We start from the raw sequence: 24,328 nt of genomic DNA on the forward strand, positions 1-24,328 counted from the left end.
TCTTCTCTGGGCCTACACGAGTTTATGCTCCACACAATCGGATGTCAAAACACCACCCTTCAAGTACCTAAAAGGACAAGTATTTTCTCTTGAAAATGGTCAAGTTATTTTCATGTTAAAATCTGAAGCCGTTTTAGCCGTTTTAGTTGATTTAAGCTGAATATCTTTGAAAGTTATTTAATCTTTGGCTTGGTCTTTCCATATTTGCTTTTACCTATTACCGTTTTGGCCAGACCCTTTCATGTAACAAACTATAAAATAGCACCGTTGTACTATAAAACAGATTTTGTACATACTATTTGATATATGTGTATTGTTGATATGCTAAATTTTACATACTGCATTATATGGAGGAAGAAAGAAGTTACCTATACTGTTAGAAAATAATTACCTGGAGAAATCATTACTGGTTCGAGAGCCTATGTATGCTTTAACTGCTTTTAAAAACCTTTTGTCTTACAAATTGCAAGAAAAAAATTGCATGTTTGCAAGAGAAGGAAGAATAAAACTGTCTTAAAACAAATGCATCTATAACCCATATTTTGTCAAAATGCCACAGATGGAATTAATGGATGTTTAAAATTGTATATGTTACCTTACTGCTGCTGTTACTGGGAATGTCGAACTGTGCAAATATGAAGGGGTAGACAAACAATGTTTTCAGACACTGTAAAACAAACAGCCTGTTGCTTATAAAGAAGTGCAAATAAAAAAACCCACCACTTAGACAAGGCTGATGAATGACTCCAGCAGCCAGTGTTCATAGGTTAATTTAGTGCAATTGGATCCATCAAAGGCCCAAAAATTTGTAGGCTTTTGAGGGGCACAGGACTTTAAGAGTTTTTGTGCAGGACAGTTAAAACAGGTTAACAAACAGCAATATATCAACCACAGAATTTTTTAGGTCTGGTTAAAATGTTCTGTTTTCTAAAGACTTAATATTGGAATGTTTAGTTGCATTGTTCACTGGGAGAATGCCCATTGGTTGAAATTGCATCAAGCTTTTTAAAACAAAGGTTTTTTTTAAGTCTTCCAATGTTTAACAAATAATTTATTTACAGCAAAGTATCCTGCAGATGGCACATTCATTCTTCATTCTTGTGGATGGCATGTTCTTACATTCTGTAGTTTCTGTTTCCTGTGTTCCCTCTACTTGTGTTCTTCAAATGCACTTCCTGAAAGTTTAGAAAGAAAAATTTGTTACAGGTAGGTTTAAATACATTGTATGATCACAAAACTTATAATAGTGAGAAAACAGTTGTCCAGAGTGCTGGAACTGCTAGATAATTGTGTTTTAATCAATAATTCAGTTATCTACAGAGAACTTAACTACGCGGAACTTCTGTACCTGAAATTCCCTGTTCTCCTAGACATAAACATTTTGACTGTTGTCATTCTTGATTTTGGCAGAGGAGACATCTGCTGCTGGAGCCTGGATGGGCTTAGGGATACAGCAGGTGCCAAAGATTTCCTTTCTTTCTCAAAGATATTTCCAAAAGGAGGATGTAGAGGGGCCAGGGAATTTTTGAGTTGTAACTGCAGGATTTATGGAATCTCTTGGGCTTCGGTACCAGGTATTTTCAAAATTGCTCTGCTAACTACATATTGCACAGATGGCACAATAGATTTCTTGGATAAGACCTTGAGGAGGAAAAAAGTTGTGGGCTTGCTGTAGGAGCTGCAGCCATATAATTTGTATTTTCAAAACAGACAAGGTGATGTGCCAGGCAAATCAAGGGAGCTTTGGAGTGAATTATGCCCTCAGTTCCCTGTCATTCCACACACAGACCAGCATCAGCAGCAGTGATGGGGGTGATATATGCATTTCAATTTGATTTCCTTGTTAGCCACTCTAGTAAATATTAGCCAGGCCCAAGACTTCATATTCTGTATCAGACCAAAGCCAGAATTTTTAAGTGACTCTCCATATTTTTAATACTCATCAGAAGTCAAACACTTAGTTCAGTGAAATTATGGGTTTTTTCTAAGAAACATAAAAAAACAAAATGTCTGTAAAAGGTGAACCCATGTGTATGCAACTCTACCACTGCATTAGCTATTATATAAGCCCTAAAAATGAGTCTCTAAAATTTAAAGTAATAACATTTTCTTGCTTTTCTAATGGACAGAAATAAAATGGAAGCTAATTCAGTGCATTGGTTTTGTGGTGGTTTTTAGTGATTTCCCATAAAAAATACTCTTCTACATATAACCTTTCAATTTCCCTTCAGTATCTATTAAAAATAAAATCAGAAATTAAATTAAAAATAAAACAAATCAGACACTTCCAAAGGATCACAAAACTTGAACTCATAGAGAGCTTATTAGTTTTCACTGGATTTGTATTGCCTTCTGATAGATGTGAGAGGAATTCTTATTTTAAGTACGTAAAACAAAAATTAGGCAGTACTAGTAATTGTTGACTTAATTATAGCACCACCAAGTCTAAAACATTGAGCCAAACTAGGATTTATCAACACTGACAAGCCAAAGTTGTTAACAGCAAAATAGTCATAATGAAGAAATGTTTTTGTAAGGAATATGCCGTTATAGACTAGATTAATCATCTAGTCACTACTTCTGTGAACAGTTCAGAAGGATACTGGCTTGTCCTCATCCAGTTTTGCTAATATTGCTGTAGAATAGCATCAATCAAATACAGAACCAGAAATGTCAACAGAATTCTTCTTATCCTTAAATTAGAATATATTTTGCTTTTCATTGCCTGTTTCTCTTCCAGCTTTTCCAAAATGACCTTTGCTGCCTTCACTTTTTCCTAAGTTATACATTAGTTTTCACCCTGAAGAGCTCATTTTGGGTGAAGCCTTAAATTTTCACTGATTAAAGTCATCATTGCAGCATTTCACAGGAGTCTGCCAACACTAAGAATCCTGCCTTATTCTACAAGTGCTTATATTGGTTACAATGAGCTAAGAAAACAGGAATTTCTTTACTCATATGCCCAGGTTTTTTTTTTTCTACACAGCAACAAAACAAAATATTCTCCTCAGTGCTGACCCTAGGTGCTCCTCCTTGAAGAGAGTTTACCAGCATATAGGAAAAGCTCTATGCTTCATTTTATTTGCCAAAAGTAATATATTCTTAAAGATTACAAACTCCCAATCCATAAAATACACAGTGAGAGCCTTAAAATGAAACAACAGCCATTTTGCATTGCAGTGACTTTCAAAGTCTATTTATATTGAAATTTAACTGTATGTTTCTGAAATGAAAATATAAATTCTCTCTGCTACTGTTGTTGTCTGACCTTGAAATGGCTTTATCATTCAAGTAAAGCAGGTACTAAGATGCAGGAGTGTTTAACTTACAGATTTTAATAATGACATGTAGGTGGAAAAAGAGTTGTCATGATACAACTAGCTTTGAAATTGAAGGAAGATGGCAGGTTGCTTTTAGAACACTTCCTTCTCCAGAATCAGCATTTTGATACATTACTACCAATAAGTGGTAGCATGCATGCCAGAAAATCCTTTTACCCACATAATACATTTTTTTCAAGCATGAAATAGTGAGACCACTGGGGGGAAAAAAACCACAGACCCCAAAACCAGGCGTGAATGCTTGAACTAGGTTCTCAGACCTGCTCTTGTACTGGTGTAGAAAAGTTTGGTTTGTTTCTCAAGCCTTTGAGAAGAAGGTAATCGGAAATAAAACTGCTCTGAGCTGATATTCAGGCTCAGACGAAGGCAATCATAATTTTAAGATGAGAGATGCAAAATGTGATCAGTTTATAAGTTAGCTAAAGAACAGGGAAGCAGATTTCTAGCCCATCACCTTCAGCATGGATCTTTGGAGAAAAGGCAGTGTTAGCAGTGGGATTACAACTGCCTCAGTAATGGTCATTTGACTGAGCTGGAAGGATGCTGGGAAGCAAGCAGCAGCATTCTTATCCCATTAGGGCAGACATTCAAACCTCATATTGGCATTGAAAGTCCTCTTGCTCTATTGGTAATAAATGGAAAGTCTAATGTTTGTAGTAACAAGCATGATACCTTAGCTATGAATTCTCTGGGGTCTCTGAAAGCTTTCTAGTTCTGTGGGCAGTGTGATCACTCACATAAAAACAGGGCTGCAAAGCAAGCAATGGGAGAAAATAATTATCTGAAAAAGCCAAGTCCTTCTATCTGTTACACCTAAAAGTTCACTCATTGGCTTGGTAATGTGGCATGGCTTCAACAGAAATTAGGATTGGTGCCGTGGTGCATATTTTGGCCTGTGAATATATCTGAGTTGATACTGAGCCAATTACAAAAGAATCTGCCAGTCTTAGAAAAATTAATGAGTAATAATGCAATACTTTTTCTGTTTTCTTAATGGCATTTTCTGAAACTAAAAATACCAATATCTTTTCCCTTTCTCTCTTAGTCCCACTCAGTATTTATTTAAATTTTGAAGATTAGATAAAATATGAAAAGTGTTTTTGAGAAAGCCCACCTCCTATTCATACTTTATTGGTATATGTATTTATGTGTATTTTTCGCATATGAGGCCTAAAAAAGAAAAAGGACTGTAAATCTGAGGAAGAGCAAAATTATATCTAGATATGCACCTCTTTTGCCATTTTGCTCAGGTTGTGAGGGGATGACATGGCACAATGTTCATGAACAAGTTCAAGTTGTGCCAGGGCTGGTGTAGATAGCATGGCAGGAAAACTTTTTTTCACAGAAAACATTGTCAAACACTGTAAAGGGCTGCCTAAGGAAGTTGTGGAGTCATTATCCCTGCAGTTATTTAAAATATATGTAGATGTGGCACTTACAGACAGGATTTACTGGTGGACTTGGCAGTGTTGAGTTAATGGCTGGACTCAATGTTCTTAGAGTTTTTTTCCTACCTAAATGATTGTGTGGTTCTTTTTTTACTGGATTTTAAAATCAGCCTCACCAGCCTTCACATTCAGCAATAATTTTCAAGGTACCTCGTAATCTTGAATTTACAAGGACTTTGTGACATTGTTTCTGTGACACTGCTTCATTTGAAAAGGTCACAATCTTCCCTCATGTGTACAGTTGTGGAAATTGTTCAGTTGTTTCCTTTGGTAGGGCAGTTGTTTTTCAAAGAGCTACTCAATAGTTTTCCAAATTGCTGTTAAAATTTAATTCACTTAAGGATAATTGACTAAACTTTAAGCATTTTTCAGAAGAGAAAGAAACAAACAAAAGAAAAGCTAGAGGGTACCATGACACCAAAGACAGGACTTAAACTCCCCTTCTTGCTCTTGTTTTGTGCTTTAGAACTCTAAATATAGTGTAGAACTAGGAGAAACCATTACTTTGTTTTCCAGCAGAAATACTGAAACTGTAAATAAGAGAAGATCCCTACTCCACTGATCTAAGATCATCTACCGAATTGTGCCTAGCAGGAACAATCTGCACAAGGAACTGGGGAAATAGACCTCTTACTTAAGCACTAGAAACACTAAAACAAAACCCCAAATCCTGGACTTGTAATTTAAAAAGATTGATGAGATGCTGAACAAAGACTGTCCAATGTATGAAATGAATAAGAAGTCTGAGAGGAACTGTACAACCTCTTAGATATTGCATCTAGTCCTACCTTACATCTTGCATCTAAAGATGAAAATTTTGAAAAGATTGTATATATATGATAATAGCTATTTATATTCACTTTCTATGAAAAAGATATAGATCTCATATACAGCCTATCATATTGAGAGAAACAGTGTTTAACAGAAAAATAATTTGACTTAAACATATCTATTATTTTAGTAAAAATCCGTGTCATATCAACACTATGAACTAGCTAAATACATTCATCCTGGGAGAGTGTGTCCAAAAAAAGTTTGAACACAGTTGCCTTACTTAATGGCAGCATGTACAACTGACTGCAAAAAGAAAAGAGAAAAAAAATAAATGAGGACATGTACTGGTTTTTCCTACTGAGTTCCACTTCTCTTCCCTCCAGTGTACTTTCCTTTTATCTATCAGAAATCTGAATAATAGTTTCTCTTACCTGTTCTGTATTTTCATTTCCTCGAACTAATTTACCTTCATCCACTGATAAAAATGAAAATTTGTTTGTATTTCCCATCAGATTTGTTACATTATTGCCAAGTTCCTATTGAGAAGAATTTATGATTTCTTATATTCTGTTCAACATGTTCCTTTTCACATACAGTTTCCTTAAAGATATTTTCTTTAATATTAATTTATCTCTAATTTCATTTTCTCTCCCATATTCTAAAAATTCCGTCCTTTATTTGGGATGCATGTTGATTCATTCAGTTTTGCAATATTTTACATCATCTTGACCTCTTTTATCTAATTCCCTCACCTTTTTTTTTTCTCTTGTGCTCCTCATTGTCATTTTACTGCTCTTTTCCCCTCTTCATTTTTTTCCCTTTTCAATTTCTGGGATGATTTCTTCAGCAGCTATGCTCTCTCCATTACTCAATTACATACTCCCTTTTATTTTTTTTTCCTTCTTCCAGTATCCCTCCTGAGTGGTACCTCCCCTGATGCTGCAGAAAGATACAAGGTCTTTCCTGTCTGTAAAAGACAATGCTCTCCTGCTTATGTTTTAAACTGGGAAGAGGACAGCTGCCTAAAGATGACATCATTCCTTAGTTCTCCAGGGAAAGTGGTGTGGAGATTCATCAAAGAGCTGGCAGGTATCTTGTCTCCTTTACTCCAATGTTTTATCCATCGCCTTAGCAACAAGCATGGGAAGGAGCACACTGATTCCTGGCCAAGCCTGTTTTCTTCTCTCCAGCTTTCCTTAAGTTTATGTGTGCCCAGACAGGAATAAACCTAAACTAGGGGTTTCTTGTCTGCAATTGAGCTCCACCTGAAGAAGTCTTCACTTGTTGCCCTGTGTGCCCTTTGAGGTCTCAAGGTGTGGTATTTCCCAGGAAGGATCATTGATTTTTGGAAAACTGTTGAGGAAGGAAGGGGAAAAGATTCCATTCTATGAATTGGCTTATGGAAAAGAATGGATGCTGGAATGACTACAATAGTTCTTTTCATAAAGTTGATATTAAGGATTTTAATATACAGCGCTGGTTTCCTGACTTCCTATGAAATCTTAGGTTCCAGGTCTTGTAAGCAAAAATTTTCAGATAACTGCAGGAGTGGTGCCAACATGTGTGTAGGACAGACAGGGTCAACAGTAATAAAATAAATCATGGGGGCTTACTGCAGAAGACAGATAATATGTAAAACAGATGTTCAGACCTCAAATGGGAGAGACAATTGAACATGAGCTTAATTGTAGCCTAGTCTAGGTTTTCTGAACTATAGTCTCTATTGATACATACAGTATACACACAGTACACATATGTACAGTATATCTGGTATCAGGGGAACAAAAATCTGGATACTCAGAACTCCACAGCTCTATAAATAATACCAATCAATATTGGAAGTGGCTTGGAGAATATATATATATTAAACTTTAAACAGTTAAAATGAAGCATGAAATTATTACAGCGACTAGCCATTTAATTTAGTTCTGATAAATTAAAAAAAAAAGGGAAAAATAATGAAGAAAAAGATTTGTTCATTTAAGTGTAAAATGAATAGCAGAATGTCTGATTTCCTTCTTGAGCATCCACTCTACCTCTACCTAACAGAGGAGCATGCCTGAAGAGATTCTGGATAGATGAGTTATTAAATATTCAGTGTTTAGTTTCTCTTTTGAAAGAAGTCTTAGGTGGTATTTATGATTGGGTGATATAGGTACTTGTCACTTACTACCCTATGGCAGGATGAGAGCTCACAACTTCTGGTTCAGCAATTCTGTGTTTTATTCAGTAAAGAGATGAGATGGAACACACCTCTTCCCACTCTTAAGTAAAGAGATGAGATGGAACACCACTTCCCACTTATTTCCCACTTGGCAACTATTTTCCAAAGTTCCACTAAATCTAGTAGGCAGAACACACCAATTGTTTTCTGTTACCAGCCTTGATAGCATTTTCCTTCCCTAAAACACGTAGGGGTTTTTTTGGTTGGTTCTTTTTTTGTTGCTTTGGTTTGGTTGTTGCTTGGTCGTCGGGAGTTTTTTGCCAGCCTGACCTACCTTTTGTGCTTTGGGCATGTCGGTGTGGCGCTGGGCGCGTACGGACCGCGCGGATTTGGGCGGTTTTATTGGAGCACAATACATCTCCAGCCTCCTCAGGTCACAGCTCTGGAAGCAGCATTCATCCACTATTCCCTTGTGGTGCAAGCGTCTACTGCTGGATCCATACCCCGTGGGCTTGCCTGTTCAAAACACAAAGGGGAAGTTTTTAGGTTAGAAAGGAAGTGCAAAGGTCTCGGGAGCAGTCATATTATTGAGGTGTATTATGTTAACTGAATCACCAATGGCCATTGTAAAGGCTGCCTGTGTCTGTCTATTCTAAGACCCTGTTCTCAGATACACCTTTGGATATTCCTTTCCAGATATTCCTGGAAATGGACAGCTTTGATCTCTATGTGTGGCTGCTATTTAAGCATTTAGAAAATCTATGCCTTCTTAGAAAAGTATTATTAAAATATTTTATTGAACTGCAGTAGCCTCAAAAATAGAGAGGGAGGATACTGAAATCTGACATTTGGACAGAAAAATTACCTTTTAGCTTTTGTATGAAAACATTGTTGAGCTAGCTGAGGTGTGTAAGTACCATAGATCACGACTGTGTTGTAGGCAAGTATTTCCTAATAAAAAAGGCTACACCGAGGTGCTGTGTGCAGTCAGAGTGTGTTCCAAAGGGAAATACTGCGTGCCACTGCACAGGCGGTAAGGTCTGCCAGCTCAAAAGTGGGAAGCAGGAATCGAAGTTACAAAGTAACTGATGAAATAGGAAGGTTGATGGAACAGCTAGAAATGGAAGATTTTTACATTCCATAGATGTGCACAAGATAAGAAATGGGACTGATATCACATGGCTTTCCTGTGCTTTGCATTTGCACCAGCCATCTATGGAAAATAATTAATTGGCAAATATTTTTCACTCAGCTCCAGTAAAGGCCAACATTTTCATTCATAAAACTCTTACACGCTTATATTTTTTGTCTTTTTTTTCTGCTGTGGTTTATGATTTCCTTAGTAACTGCTGAATTCTCTGTTGTCCTACACAGAGATTATAGACCCATTATTTCCTGGGATTGTTTGTACACAGCCAAGTTGGATATGCAGTTGCCCTGTTATGACTAACTAGAAATGAAGGAACAGTAAATTCACAAAAAGTAAGTAGTTGCTTACTTACTACATCTATTTTAAAATTCTGATAGAATTTGATTTTAGACAGTAAAATTCTGAAAAGATTGTTTTGTTTTGACATTTTCAGCATTAAATGTTTCCACTTACAGAATGATCCACATTGGTTAAGAAATGAAAAATATGGAAAAAAAGACAAGCATGCCAAGAGCCAAAACATGAAGTAACTCAATTCAGTCAGCTCTACCAATTTCTTTTCTTCCCTTTTTTTTTTTTCTCTTCTCCTTCTCAGTTATATCACCAAGACCAAAAATCTGTTATTCACAGAGTTTGGCAGGAGTTCACATTTTAAGAATTACTCAAGTTAAATAAAAGTTAAGGATATCAAAAAATATGAATATTCAGTTTCTCTTTGGGAACTTATTGCCCCCAATGCTTATACAGCAAAGTCTAGGTTGATGTCCCTGTGTTTGTCCTGCAGTAGTCAATTTCAAAAGGCAGCACAACGTTTTACTGTTCCCTGCGACTTAAACATGTATCCACTGATGAAGAACCCTTGAGGACTTAGAATATTAACAAATGAAAAGACCTCTAGTGGTACAGTGTGTTTCACATTTTAGCCAGCAATTCAGCCAGTTGAACTAACTATCCCTATGAGCTTTGTAAACCCAGGAAACACGGTTTTTAAATGTCTTTTTTACCCCCAGGGACTAGGGACTATAAATTAAACAAAAAGAAAAATATGCTTACTTAGTATATTGCAATCCACTGGAGGCCTCTATATTGTACATTGCCTGCTAAATTATTTGTTTCATAAGACTAAACAGAACAGCAAGCCAGGAATAGATTACAGTAATATTTTGGTTTGCATCTGTGTGTGTGTGTTGTTGTATGTGCATCACTGAAAAGTATTACAAATACTAAGATGTGGAGTTTGGTTTGGTTTTTTTTGTTTGTTTTTTTTTTTTTTTTTTTTTTTTTTTCCGTAGGTTCTTTTCCCTCACTGAATTATAGGGAAATTAGGGAACGCTTTTCCCTAGAGATTTTTCCTGAAATCTGCCAATCTGATTGTTTTAGCCTAATACCTTTAAAATTGAGCACTCCTGATAAAGTGTGGAGTGTCAATACTTTGCAGTATACCCACAGCTGTGCCACATTTGATATTGTTCCCATTTAAAGCAGGGAAAGGCAAATTCTGTTCCTGGATATGCAGGTGCCAGATCCAGCTGAACTGTAGGTACAAGAACTGATTAGTTAACCTTCCTTTTATCAGTCTGTCCATTTTTCATAAGCAACTAAACCCTAAAAACTTCTGCTCAAGTTATTTTACCCTTCAATATCGAAATTTAATAAAGTTGATAAAGTACCTTTACTATCCTATTCCTGCTGCCTGCTTTATTTAGTAATCAGTAGCAACACTTTCCCACACCATCATAAATATGCATAAATAGTTAATACAAATCCTGAATCCTGGAATCTTTCTGGTGAAAATCTTAGAGTACTTCAAAATCATTTTTAGAGTAGCCAGACCAAAGACATCTACATATTTTTCTTACAGAATAATAATTTTATGAATGACTATATAATGTCTAATAGCTCTTTTAAAAGCTTGTATGGGACATGTAACAAGATGGGAATGGAATCTCTATCACACCAGTGCTGATTTCATAATGAAACATGACATTAACTTATTTGTAAGCTTAAATATTCATGCATCATATGGCATAATAAATCCTCATCCTTTATATAAAGATAACATTAGTATTGGGAAGTCGGAATTTTTTATTCCAATAAATGTTTTCCCAAGGCTTTCAGAAGTCCAAAGCAATCAAGTATACTTAAAATTTGTGTGATGTAGAAAGTGATATTGCCTGAAGTGCTGTACAACAGAGAGAGCAAATTAACAGAAAAAATATTCCTTTCCAGTAATCATGATCCACAATCATAATTGAGAAGTATCTGATGACTAAAGTAATTTTAAAGCAATAGATTTTAAATTTCTCCTGACCTCTTAAGTGCTGCAGTATACCAAGATGCTATCACACAGAAGGATGAGATAAAGAATTACAAGGAGATACCACCACTTCTACAGATGTTATCACTGTTCAGCCCATCTGTTCTGGCAGGACTTGCAGGGTCAGATGATCCCAGTTCATCAAGTTAACAAAGTATGCACTTAAATCTAGGCAAATGTTCAAGCTCCTACGTGGTACGTTGGATTAAATCACATATTAGACATTGAGCTCCCCTTCATAGGGACTGATATATCTAAGCACTTCAGTTGCGCTTTAGACAAGAGTCCATAATGTTAAAAAAATGGCAGGTGGTTCTGCATTTTTAATGTAATTTCTACTCCTTATTTTTATTTCAATAGTATTGCCTTCAATATAGACTACACCTTCTGTGTCACTATACTGGGAACCAACATAGTTCTTTCTCATCTTTCTGACATAATTTGAGTGCTGCCTTCCAGCTGTTATCAATAGTTCCTTCTATTTACTCAAACTTCAAAGTGCTGCCTGTGGACATACAACAGTCCTAGGCATTCCTTTTTGTTGATGTACACTGATTTCCTTGGAGTTTTCTTTCCTTTTTTGTCAATGGCTAGCTCAAAAGAATTTCATATTGTGTAGGTCAAAGTTTACTTAATAGATATTTGGCTCTTATTTAATCTACTTTATCAAATCTGTGGATGTCTCCTTTGGTGCACACCAAGAAGATACAAAGTCCAGTCACAGTGATGTCTCCTGAAAACAGTCCAAGGTATTGGATTCCAATAGCTCAGCTGGCTTCTCCACTAACAGCACTTCCCTTTAAATGATGCAAAATCAGTGGAGTAATTCCGCAGGACTTGTTTACATTTAGTTTCTTCCTGTTCTTCCTCATCCCTCCAAAATACCCTCCTGTTGCTGCCACTGGATCTGCTCTGCCACAGATTTCAATGTGAGAAGAACTGGTGTAGGTGGATTACAGAAGTTTCAAATGTCAAGTTATCCAGGCATTCTGTGTAGAACCATAATCTGCTGTTGTAGTATTAAAATCAGAAATTACATGAGAAATAGCCCAGGATAAATGCAATCTAGGACTCTAGGAAAGAGCTGGGGTTATATGTTCTGGAACGTTTATGTGACTCTTTGTATTTGCTGTTGTGTCTTTTTAGCCGAGCAGTAGAACTCAACTGGCATGTAGACTGTAATTCAGAAATACATCATAAATCTGAAAAACAGTGCATTTAATCCTAATCTAGTATTGGAGTCAATCTTCAACTGCAGCTTTTAAAGTATGGTGAAATGCCATTGACCTATTAGAGTGCTGTAGTCTTGTAGCAAGAAACTCAAAATGTTTCCATCAAAACATTGGGGTCAGGTGCAGTTTGAAAGCAGTGACATCAGGAAGCATCAGGAGGTATGGGAGCATCCTGTAAGGCAGCAGGTCAGTCAGGATTTTCCTGTGGCCTAAACAACAGGCTGAGAGTTTGTGTTGCTGTATTACAGCACAGTAATTGAACAAGAACCTCCTGTGTGCTAGATCCAGACTGGAGCTGGTCGTTGGAGAGGTTTTGAGTTGCATGTGCTGTGTGCCTTATGGTGGCACAAAAGGCTAGGAATGCTGAGCTTGAGATTCATCTTGCTCATCTTTGGTCTCTGAAAATTAGGGATCTAGTTTAAGATAGTGGAATCAACAGGCAGGTGTGTATTGAGAGCGAATTTTTCCTGTATTGAATGCTTTGCTTAAAATTAAATTTATTCTTGTCCTCTGAAGGAAAGAGTGTTCTTTCATCAGCTACAGATAAAGCTAATTGATCTAGTCTTAGCATACATGCACAGCTTCTTCTAGGAAACTGAACTCAAGGAAAATGAATTAAATTAACAATTATTTGTCCTAAATCACAGAATGTATTCACCTGGTGGAGTACAAAGCTGTTCTTTCATTTCCAATTCAACAATTAAATATGACAAATTGTCTTAAAGAACATGCCAGCCAGTGTGCTGTTTAATTATGTATCTCTGTATCTCTTTGACGAAATTCTGTATGTTAGTCTAGTATGGTCTATTTTTGCATTATAAATGCTTTCATATGCAAAATAAGAGACTGTTGATATCACTTTTCATCTCCCTGTAATCTTGGACAAATGGATTAGTGTTATATTGGTAATACTTCTTGAGGGTGCTCTGGAATTTCTCATCTGTATTTGAAAAATTATGAGTCAATGTTCAATCAGCAGGAAATGCCTGGGTTTTGATACTTCATAGAAGTGTTAAAACAAACAAACAAGCAAATAAACAAACAACCAAATAACAACTCTTGGAGATTGTTGTAAAGTCCCCTACCAGAAACACCTCAAGGTTTAAATGTGCAAAGTAGGCAATCTGATTTTCATGTAAATAAGTTGCAAGCATTTTGAAGTGACAATATGTAATATTTAGTTTCCATTTTCCGTCAATGTTTTGTTAATGCAAAAAAATTATTATGCTCAGACTGATTTTTGTTTGTATTCATCAAAATGAGCATATATTAGCATTTATAAATGCTCAATGAATGGATGCCCTAGCTCTGAAATCTAATTTAATATGCATGAGAACAGAGGATAAGCTTTGTCAGTATGCAAAAGTAAAATCTTTATGAAAGCATCTGCATTTGTGAATATTGAGATTGCACTACAGCTACTGCTTTGTGGAATTCTAGATTGTATTAACTACTGAGTCCAATGCATTGAGATGTTTACTCTTTGCTCTGAAATCCTAGCAAGTAAGACTGGGAAAACATGGACACTCAGTATTAATCAATAAGAGAAATATATCAGGACTTCACAGAGTGTTTTGCCTGAATAAGTGAGATTTATAAGCTTCACCTTTTGAAAAGAAGATAGCTCTTTGATATTTCAAACACAGAGTAAAATAACTATTTCACTTCTTTAAAGTCAGTGAGACAAGTGTAGCTTTTTTCCAGAAGATCTTAATTTGTAATTTGTATGACTGTGTTTATTTAGTCTGTCCCATAGTTAAATATTTTTTTTAATAGAAACATCCTATCAGAAACATTTTTTTCACTTCACTGTAGAATTGGGAAGGAGTTCTTCTTTTGCCCTAAACTTATTTCCAAAGTACAGCACTTGTAATATTTTCTTCTCACATACAGGAGTGCTATACTGTGCTCTTGCTGTGGAATAGCTGTTTCGGAGGCCATCAAGTCTATTAAGCATGTGATAGAGCCATTATACTTCACATAGTAATTCCCAAGTCATTTGCAATGTGTGAAGAGAAAGCACTACAGTTTTGGGTGTTGTGCTGGGATATGAAGCAGGAATTTCAGTGTTTAGATATTTTTGAGGAAAAAAAAAACAACTGGAAAAAGGATGGGAAACAATATGATGTCTTATTTTGCACAAAACAGTGCTCTGGAGGGTGAAAACCTTGCAGACCTAGCACAATTCACAAGCCTACATCAGATTCCAGGGCTGGAAATTGCCAGATGCTGCCAAAAAATATATATACTTTGGCAGGGCAAATGCTTTGCTGAAAAGAAATTCACTATTGCAAGAATAGCCAGGTTGATCAGGATTTAGGACAAGTTAACTAGAAGCCGGTAGGTCATTGCTAAATTTGAATATTGCCCCTTAAAGTGCATTGAGGAGGGCAATGATAATACAGACATCCATCCATAATGAAAATACATCCTCTCCTCTTCTTATACATGCTCTCACAGGAGATAATTACTGTTTAGCCTTGTGTGTGGTGGAAGTAGGAACAGTCATGATAGAACCTTTCATATCCTTCTTATCCCAAGCCAGTGTAAAACTGCATTCTATTTGGATTACCTAACTGGGTAAAATATAGCATTGCACATATAACTGGGTGAAATTGTAGCATTGCTGAAGTCACTGGTAAATTAGTGCAGTCAGGATTGTGTCTTGATGAATCAGATGCCAGAAGTTACTTACATATAACCTGATCCAAGGTCTGCTAAAATCAATGGAAAGATTTCCACTGTCCTTAGTGGGCTTTTCAACATGCGCTTATTGAACACTTTTTATTTATTCCAACTTTAAAGTTCAGTAAGTAAATATTGTCTTGGTGGCATCTAAAGAGATTTCAGGGAATGGATGTGATGAGATTCCTTGAAGGAGGTAAGAAGAGGAGGACACTGATGTACAGTGTGAAGCTGAATGACTGATACTTGCTTTTTGCCACTGACCACACAACATGCACTACATTGCTTTGCACTTTGTAATCAGAATTTTTAGCTCTATAGTTACTCTTTCTCAGCTGTAGGCTGAGAAATGAAAACAAATAGCAAATGCCAAATATGGTACTCTAGCTTTTGCATTTTGGCGTCATCATCTGATTAGAGGCAGAAGGTGGGAATGGCTGTTCCAAGTCCCATCGAATACATTTCCCATTGTCCAGGAGTGCACATACTGGCACACATTACAATTTTAATTTCTACAGAATAGTCCTTACAGGAGGATAACATAGGTGGGCACAGGCCAATGTCACCTACCAGAGAGGGAGACAACTTTCATTTCCTTATTATAAACAAGTACTGGTTGACAGCAGCTGAACATGAGCCAGCAGTGGGCCCAGGTGGCCAAGAAGGCCAGTGACATCCTGGCTTGTATCAGCAACAGTGTGGCCAGCAGAACCAGTGATGGTCCCTCTGCTCCTGGTGAGGTCACACTTGGAGTGCTGTGCTCACTTTGGGGCTACAAGAAAGGCATTGAGGTGATGTCCAGAGAAGGGCAGGGAGCTGGGGAAGGGTCTGGGACACCAGTCTGATAAGGAGCAGATGAGGGAGAGAGAATGTTGGGAATGTTTAGCCTGGAGAAAAGGAGACTCAGGGGAGATCCCATCACTCCCTACAACCACCTGTAGTGAGGTCATAGTGAGATGAGGGTTGCTTGATTTTCACTTCTTCAAAGTAAAAAGTGATAGGAAAAGGGGAAATGGCCTCAAGTAGTGCCAAGGGAGGTTCAGGTGGGATGTCAGGAAAAATTTCTTCACTAAAAGGGTGGTCAAGTGTTGGAACAGACTGATCAGGGGAGGGTGGAGTCACCACCCCTGGTAGTGCTCAAAAAACATGTAGGCGCTTTGTGATATGGTTTAGTGAGCAAGGTGGTATGCAGTCAAAGGCTGGACTTGATCTTGAAGGTCTTTTCCAACTTAATGGTTCTGAAGGTGTGGCAATAGAAGAGAAAGTAGGAGGGGAAAAGAAGGTAAGGCCAGTAAGGGCCTGGCTCACTCCTCTCTGATACCATTAGCTTTAGTGGGCTTGCTCTAATGTGCTCTGAGGTCTATCTAGGAAGGTCTCACATTATTGCCAGGGGTTTTTCCAGGGAATAAGCGTTCAACCTTGTACAATGATGCAGCAACAGAGCCTAAGGAATGAACAAGATTCATTTTTTGCGCCTGTGAAGTCCTGAATCTTTAGACTTTCAGTTATTGAACTTTTCTGTACAATGACATGAATTACTCCAGAAGTTACTTCTAAGCATGGTCAGACGACTTAATGCTTTTGGTGAAAGTCCAGCATGTAGTTTTCTTACAGCCAACAGTTTAGATGTGAATAATTTCCCAAAAAAATTATTTTTTGTTTGCTACTTTTTGCCATATTGGGGTGCTTTTGCCTGTGAAGATTGATTTGCAAGATTCCTGATTAGAAAGTACAAATTAACTACTACATTCAGAAGGGAAATTAAGACAGAAAGATTGAGACAGATTCTTTTATCTTCTGAGATGCTAAACAGTACTGTATCCTAAATTACAAAAGCTCTTTGTAGAGAAAGATAAGAACTAAATTTGAGTAATATTTATGGAATCTAACTATCAATTATTTGCACCAGAGAAGGCTGTGACACTGCCAGGAACTGAACCTACATCAACATAAGCACCAGGCTTTAACTATATACCTGTCTTTCTTTAACCACGTTTTTGAGTCAGTTGGACATGTAACAATATAACCTTGAAATGAAACATTCATTTGAGGTCATGATGCTCCTGTTAAATTTGTCAAAGGAGATAAAAGAAAAGTGAAACTTTCCAGAGGAGTACAGAGTCATTAGCGAGTGAGGATGAGGTCATTGGGATGAGAAAGGGACAGTGCATTGTGGCTGGAAAAAAACCCAGAACTAAAACTAGCTAAAATATGGTCACATTTGGTTCATCTTTCTCTCACACTACCAGTTGTAGCTCCATCCTTTAGTGATTTGGTTTGGCAAGTAGGAGCTAGGAAAATCAATTATAGTGAAAGGAGCATAGAGAAAAAGAAGTCAGTGCTGAATAAGAGATGAAACTACACTTGCTGTCCTTGTCCTTCCAGCTCACCCTGTTATTGCTGAAGACATGCAGGGGGATTATAAGGGAACACTGGCATAGTGCAGGGAGAAATTGGCTCAGTATAACGCCTTAAGTACCAAAACTACAGTTTCTGTAGGATCCTTGATAATAGAAGCGCTTGTAAGCAGTAAAGCTGTTTTATGAAACAAAGAGGATGTCTTTTACGCCCCTTCTTTTATGGGGCTGACAATCTCCTCTGCAGTCACACTTTCCAAAAGGGAATGTAGTTTCTGAATAATTTTTTTTTCAGTTCTCACTTGCTAAGTTTCAGTGGCCTTTTCAGGGAAGTTCAAAGGTTGTAAAAGTTCATTTCTATTAAAAGAAAAGTTTTTATAAGTAACCAGAATTATTGTTTTCTTTTATTATTTTCTTTCCAACTTAAGTTTGATTAATGATTGAAAGTTTTGCATCAATTAAAGATGTTTTTGAATGGCTTCCCTTATTTTGCAATCCTGTTGTCATTTTGCTTCACTAGGCTTCTTCTCTGGGTCATATGGGAATACTATAAACTTTAAAAGGGCAACGTTGATCTGGCCTTTAAATTCTAGGTATTCACTGACTTTTCTTGAGCCACAACATCCACAATTATTTAAGCAAGCGACTCCAGTTCAGCAGAAAAGCAGTAGGATGAATAAATATTCTGATAAGTGTGTAGAGTTTTGCATTTCTCTTATAGGTGCCATAATGTGTAAGCTTAATTGTGACTCTGTAAATCCTGTTAGATGTATTTTGTCTGCAAAATCATTCTTCCCAGTGCTTGGCCAATATTTTTCACATCATGTCACCCACTTTGTCTGAGCCTAGCCCTGCTCAGGATCTATGGTGTTTATTTAAAAAAAGTATTGTGGAAAGAATACTTGTCTTAGGCATCACTGGCCAGTGGAGGGCTTACATGGTATCAGAGCAAATGAGAAAGTAGAACCAAGCAATTCCTATAAAATGCATTTCTAAAGGATCTCTTGCTGGTTATTAAAAATCACAGCCCTTTTTAATCCTCAGGTCTTCAACACCTATCACTCATTTTTTATTCCTTTACACGTTAATAAATCTCAAAGCCTAGAGGACTTTGAAGAAATCATTTGATCATCTGAAAGCAGAGATTCTGGGTTTTGTCTTGGACATAGACATCAAGATGAATATCTTTGGTGTGAGTCTTTAGATATTTAGTTCTGAGGTTACAAGTTATTAGCTGTATTTGAGATTAAGAACCTAGTATTCCAATTAAGAGTTAAGATGTACAAAGGAAAATGTTCAGGCATACCCTGTTGCTACCCAGAATTTGGCTTAATAAGATCATAAATATCTTCAGATAACTAGCCTTAAGTAAGTAGTTAATTGTAGTCTATCCTACAATTAAATCCGGTACTGATATACATAAACTGAATCAAATGGCATAGAAAACAAAGCTTCCACACAAGAAAGCCACCTAAACACCAATCTCCTTGAAATTTTTTCCTCTTTGCTTCTTCTAGTTGATTGGGTAAAACTAAAGGAGCTGGAGAATGTCCAGGTGAGGTTAAATTATTTTTCAGATATTACATGTGCAGTGGATTTTCATTTAATAGCATATCCAAATCAACTTTGTCATTATCCACTCAAATGTCATTGACAAAATGAAAAAATACTTGCAACCTCCTCCACTATTAGTATTTATACAATTTACAATATTTTTTCTTTCTTTTAGGTCTTCTGTAGCAAAACCTTTTAGAGTTCTTTCCATCGAGAGAGCTTTTTTGGATAAAATATGACCATTGCTCTCACTGAAAATTTGGGCAAAATGTATCCCAAACTAAATTGAATTTTTTGTGGTTTGGGAAAGTTGGATTAATTTTTTCCTTTGTTTTTTTTCTTCTAAATTCCTCTAAACTCCTCATTGCTTGCCAGAAAAGGAGGTGCCAAAATAACCCAAGGAGGCTGTGAAGTCTCTTCAGAAGTGAGAAGTACAGCAAGTTTAGTGAGTGTGGCTGTTCACTCATTTTCCCCATTTGTGAAATTTAGAAAAGTTTCATGCCTGCAACCAGGATAAAATCCTAAATGAAGTACAATGAAGTCAGTTCCACAATTCTTTTTGTCTAAAATGGGTCTGAATTTTCCCTTCTTTGTTTCTAAATGATTACCTAAACTGAATCTCTTGTGATTTGGCTTAATTATTTGCAATTTCTCATCATCTGTTAGTTGCTTCTAACTAACAGATGATGAGAACACTAATGTGTTCTTTCTTGACTTCTTCTGATACAATTTCAAAACTTTTCTAATGAATTTCCTAAACTCATTCCAGAATTCTAGGTGTTCTTTGTTTATCCCTCTAGCAGTTAGACAGCAGGGCATTAAATACATTGCTATGAATTTAAACTTCATAGTTGTTTTGACTTTCCATTCAGCATCATAAAACTGCTATGCAATCAACTGTGATCACTCTAAAAACAATACCCACAAAAAATAAATTATTGCATATGATTTTCTCTATGAAGCTTCAGAACAGTATTGCTTTAAACCAGATACATTTAATGTATGTCTCCTTTAGAATTGGTGACAATAAAATAAACAACATCCTTGCTGTTTGTTTTTTTTCTCTAATCTTAATAGTACTAAGCATAAACCAAAACGTTTTTATACAGAAATAGCTGCACATTATGGACCTGCATGGGACTGAATATCTTTCTCTCTTTGTCTATCTCTCTCTACTTGCATGGCTGTGATCTTTTCCCATACTACCACTTGCAAATAGATCTGAGCACTGGAATCTCCTGGATATGGTTACATTATAGTGCAAACTGGCTATATCTCTGGAAGATTTGAATTATTCTGTAATAACTGATAAATTTTGCCCTAGTACATAAGGTTTTAAAAAAGGCTTTCTGTCCTTTCAATTGTTCTTATAAATTGTTCTTAGGGTCACAGTCTATTGAAAAATTAAAACAAAATATTTATCTGACAAGGGCTGCAGTTTATTTCTACACTATTCTCAAGTGTTTAGATCCTTTTTTCAGTGAGGACTATCTTTATGGTCAGTCATACATTATGACATATATGTTTGTTTGTTTGTTTTGACTTCAGGTTTGAGATCCAGGAGGCTTTTTAATTGTTGAATCTCCTGGAGACTGGCAGTGACGTTATTTGTAGTCGTTGTTATCCTGTTATTTGTGTACAAATTATGGGCTGTAGGTCAATTTCTTATTCACACTAGAGGGCTCCTTCACACTTGCTTAGCAGTGTGGCAGCACCTACAAGTCAGAGCAGTGGAAACATGCTGCAGTGCAAGGGTTTGCCTGCATTTCAGGGCATAACAGGCTCCTGTGTCTTCCCCTCACAGAAATTGCTTCTGCATATTGTAACACTGGCACCTCATGAGCAGTGTCAGACTGTTCTGTGGTAATTTTCTCTCCTCCTTACCACATAAGGTGGGAAGAACAGAAACACTACAGAACTATTTCTGAGCAAAGAGAAGTTAAGCTTTGCTCCCTGTTCAGCCTAAAGGTACTCATGAGAATAATAAATGTCATAATCAAGCCAGCTGATAAACTGTAAATCTTACCTTGAATGTTTCCTAAAATTAGGTAAGATAGTTGGAGACTATTGAAAATCATTTGGACTTGTCTTTCTGCATTTGGAGTGGAGGAGCTGATTTAATTTCAATACTTCATAATAGTCTTTTTATAGGTTGAGGAAAATGCTTGTGCTAACTCTGCATGTTGCAGTAGTCTTTCCTGTCAGTATTTGTGTCTTGGACTACAGTAGATCAGATAACAGAAAAGAACTAGAAAATTAGAAGAAAGCTTAACTGTTGGAAGAAGGCACCCCCATGTGACAACTACTCTTGACCTTTTTTTAAGACTAGAATTTCAGGTCATTACAGTCATCAGCTGCAAATACAGCTCTGAAATTTGAAAACTAAGTTGATAGAGGAGATGTGAAAATCAGGAAACAAAACACTTCTCAAACATCTGTCCTGTTCTCTGTTATCTGTCCTCTTTTTCACAATATGAATAGTTTTCTTAATTTTCTATACAGAAATTATTTATTATTAATCAGATTCGGCTTTCTTAATGTCTAATTTAAGTGAAGTGTTATGGCAGAAACACCTGAAATTTACTGACAAAACAGCAGTGTGCTATGGTTCAGTAAACTTTTGATTTTCTAAAATAACTGAACTCTCTTCAGTGTGAATGGCTGCGTAGAAAACAGCGTCTATTCAAGTAACAATATCGGAAATTGTTCCCAAAACACTGAGTTCTGTTGATATTTTAAAACACTGCTACTGTTTTCCACAGCTTCAGCACTCAAGCTCTGCCCTGCTCTATGTCAGCTTCATGCTTGGGAAATGTCACTGGAGTGACAGCTGGGGAAGTGAAGGCAAAGAGCAGACAAGAAGCACTGGAAAAGGCAAAGAGCAGAAACAAAGCACTGAAAAAACTACTTGGAACATATTCCTGTGTTGTAAGGAGAAAGGATGCCAGAAATAAAGAAAGCAGCACATGGGTTTTAATGTGCACATGTTCCATCCTATGTAAAAGACTGTTCAGTGCTGGTTGCATTTAAACATCCATGCACCATGGGCAGCACATTTGTCAGGACTCCTTGCCATTCTTCAATAAAGCAGCAACAGGGAAGATTATCTTTCTCCTACTCCAGGGTGACGTCACTGCACCGATAAGTAGGACTTAGAAAAGGTTTATGTTCTTAGCAGTAGATTTAAAGAATATAGTGCTTCTTTTAGTATAGTACTTTCTAGCTCTACTAATTTTCAATGTTTATCTTGCAAGATCATTAGGAAATTCAGAAATAATTTCTTTGGTTGGAGAGAAAAAGAGTGGGGTGCTCTAAGGATAAATAAGCTTTCTGCTGTGGAGTTCCTCTACCACTGTATCATATCTGGCAACTGTCCACAAGGTCTTTCAAAGTGATATGCTGTAAAATTGCTAAAAATGTAGTCTTTAAAAACTCAAAATATTGTTAAATTTTTGTATTGAAGTTGGTAGTAGTTATTGAGTACTTGTTTCCTAGCAGAACAGACATTTCTAATTTATTATGTCACATTTTAAACTTTCACATTAGGCACCATACTGGATTAAGAGAAAGTATCAGTGACAGGACACTTGTTCTTTCCTTTTAATCAAAAGAAAACAGATATTATTGTACCATATCCTGCATCTAGCTCAGATTAATTTTGACTCATTTCCTTACAGAAATTGCTGAAAACACTCCAGAGTTCTTCATGGACAATTCATTCATTATTGTCTCATTGCTCTTGCACAATTATATTAAGTTGTATTTAGTGGCTGGAGAAAAAGAAAGATGAAGAATTAGCTCTTCTGGATGGGCTGTATGGCATCTGCTATAGTTCAAACTGGAGTCAGTGGGGGGCAGCCCAATCCCTAAAGAGCAGTTCATCCTGATTTAGTGCACAAAGTACATATAAGTATTTGAGAATTAAATACTTATGCAAAAGCAAACTAAATATCTACTATCATCATCTGAGCAACAGAACACAAAATGTGGTAATCATATACAAAATTCTGATTGTTTGGCATGGTAATATCGCCACTAATTGTTGGAGCAGGTCACGACACCTAATCTCCAGATTGCCTGACATCTGCTAATTTTAATCTCTGCCTTAATGCTGTTATAACTTGTAACCAAACCTTAATTGTCTGGATTTCAGGTTTTGTGAATTGTGCATATTCTATAGGTTCATGAGGTGTTTTGTTTTCTTCTTGTAGAGGAGTTGGAAAGAAAAAGGTGCAGCTAAAACCACTGAGTCATTTCTGACACTGAGATTGGAAGCTATACAATTTTGCCCCTGTTAAAAAGTATCCCACTCCTCCCTGAGGTGTAGGCCTGTTTTGCTGAATAACTTTTGTGCTTCCACCATGTGAAGGTGGAATTTGGGGAAGAGGCAAAAAGGAATCATGGTTCAGGTTGGAAGGGATCTTAAAGATCATCTAGCTCCAACCCCACTGGAGATTACTTTGGTTCAGATGTTTTTCTTGCTATACTTCCCTCATGATAATTTTAAGGAATTGTCATCTAGAAACTTTCCAGCTGTTTAGAGTGGCTGCTGTAATTTGTTACTGCTGCCAGATATTGACATTTCCCCATCTGAACATTGACGTGAGGTTTCTCTTAAAAACATTTTTTCTTGGAATCTACTGGTACTGGAGTTAAACAAGGTGTGGCTGCTTTGTGGTCAGGTGGGTTGGTGTGGGTGTTTCTGTAGAGATGCTTCGCAGTCTGCACCAGCCAGGGCTGCAAAATCGATATTTGTGTATCTGTCCACTGACAGGCAATGGCTACTACAGGGGCAATCACTGCCCAGCCCAGACCTGGTAAGGAAAATGTGACAAGGTTGCATGTGCTGCGCGTTTGTGAGAGCAGAACTGTCCTTGAAACCTGGTTCAAAGATGATTCACCCTCAAAGGAGTCAAAGTCCTAGTTCAGGTAAGGTAGCTGCCAAACACAGAACTTTGTTACCAACTTTTAAAGGCTCCTCTGTCTTAAATTACATTTTGTTCTGATTCATTGTTGTCACCTCTTTCTAGATGAGGTTTTTCTGCCTTTTTTGTAACACCTTTGTCTTATTGCTAATTCTCACCTCCTTATCTCCTTGATGCAATTCTTGATGTTGTATAATGAAAGTTTTTAGAAGAAATATACTAGAGTGTTGACTCCTTTAAATTCATGATGGACACCTCAAAGCTCTAAGACTTTTTTTTTCTATTGTTTTTACATTAAGAATACTGGAAACTTTTGAAAAGAGTTTCTATTAAATTTGAAACAGTAAAAATTTTCTCATGTGATTTTTCCAAGTCAAAATT

General features: G+C 36.7%; 1 protein-coding gene across 1 annotated transcript in view; it reads right to left on the reverse strand.

The window, feature by feature from the left end:
• Nucleotides 1-759: 759 nt before the first annotated feature.
• Nucleotides 760-24,328, reverse strand: part of IGF1 (insulin like growth factor 1) — a 46,874-nt gene continuing 23,305 nt past the window's right edge. Inside the window, exons 3-4 of the mRNA XM_041485969.1 lie at nt 8,062-8,243; nt 760-1,175 (exon numbers count right to left, since the gene is read on the reverse strand). Of these exons, the coding sequence (XP_041341903.1) occupies nt 1,116-1,175; nt 8,062-8,243 (242 nt within the window). The 3' untranslated portion in view covers nt 760-1,115. The remainder of the gene's footprint in view (nt 1,176-8,061; nt 8,244-24,328) is intronic.

This window comes from Pyrgilauda ruficollis, unplaced genomic scaffold (assembly GCF_017590135.1).
Source record: "Pyrgilauda ruficollis isolate IOZ18807 unplaced genomic scaffold, ASM1759013v1 scaffold73, whole genome shotgun sequence".
In the NCBI taxonomy this organism is placed as follows: domain Eukaryota; kingdom Metazoa; phylum Chordata; class Aves; order Passeriformes; family Passeridae; genus Pyrgilauda; species Pyrgilauda ruficollis.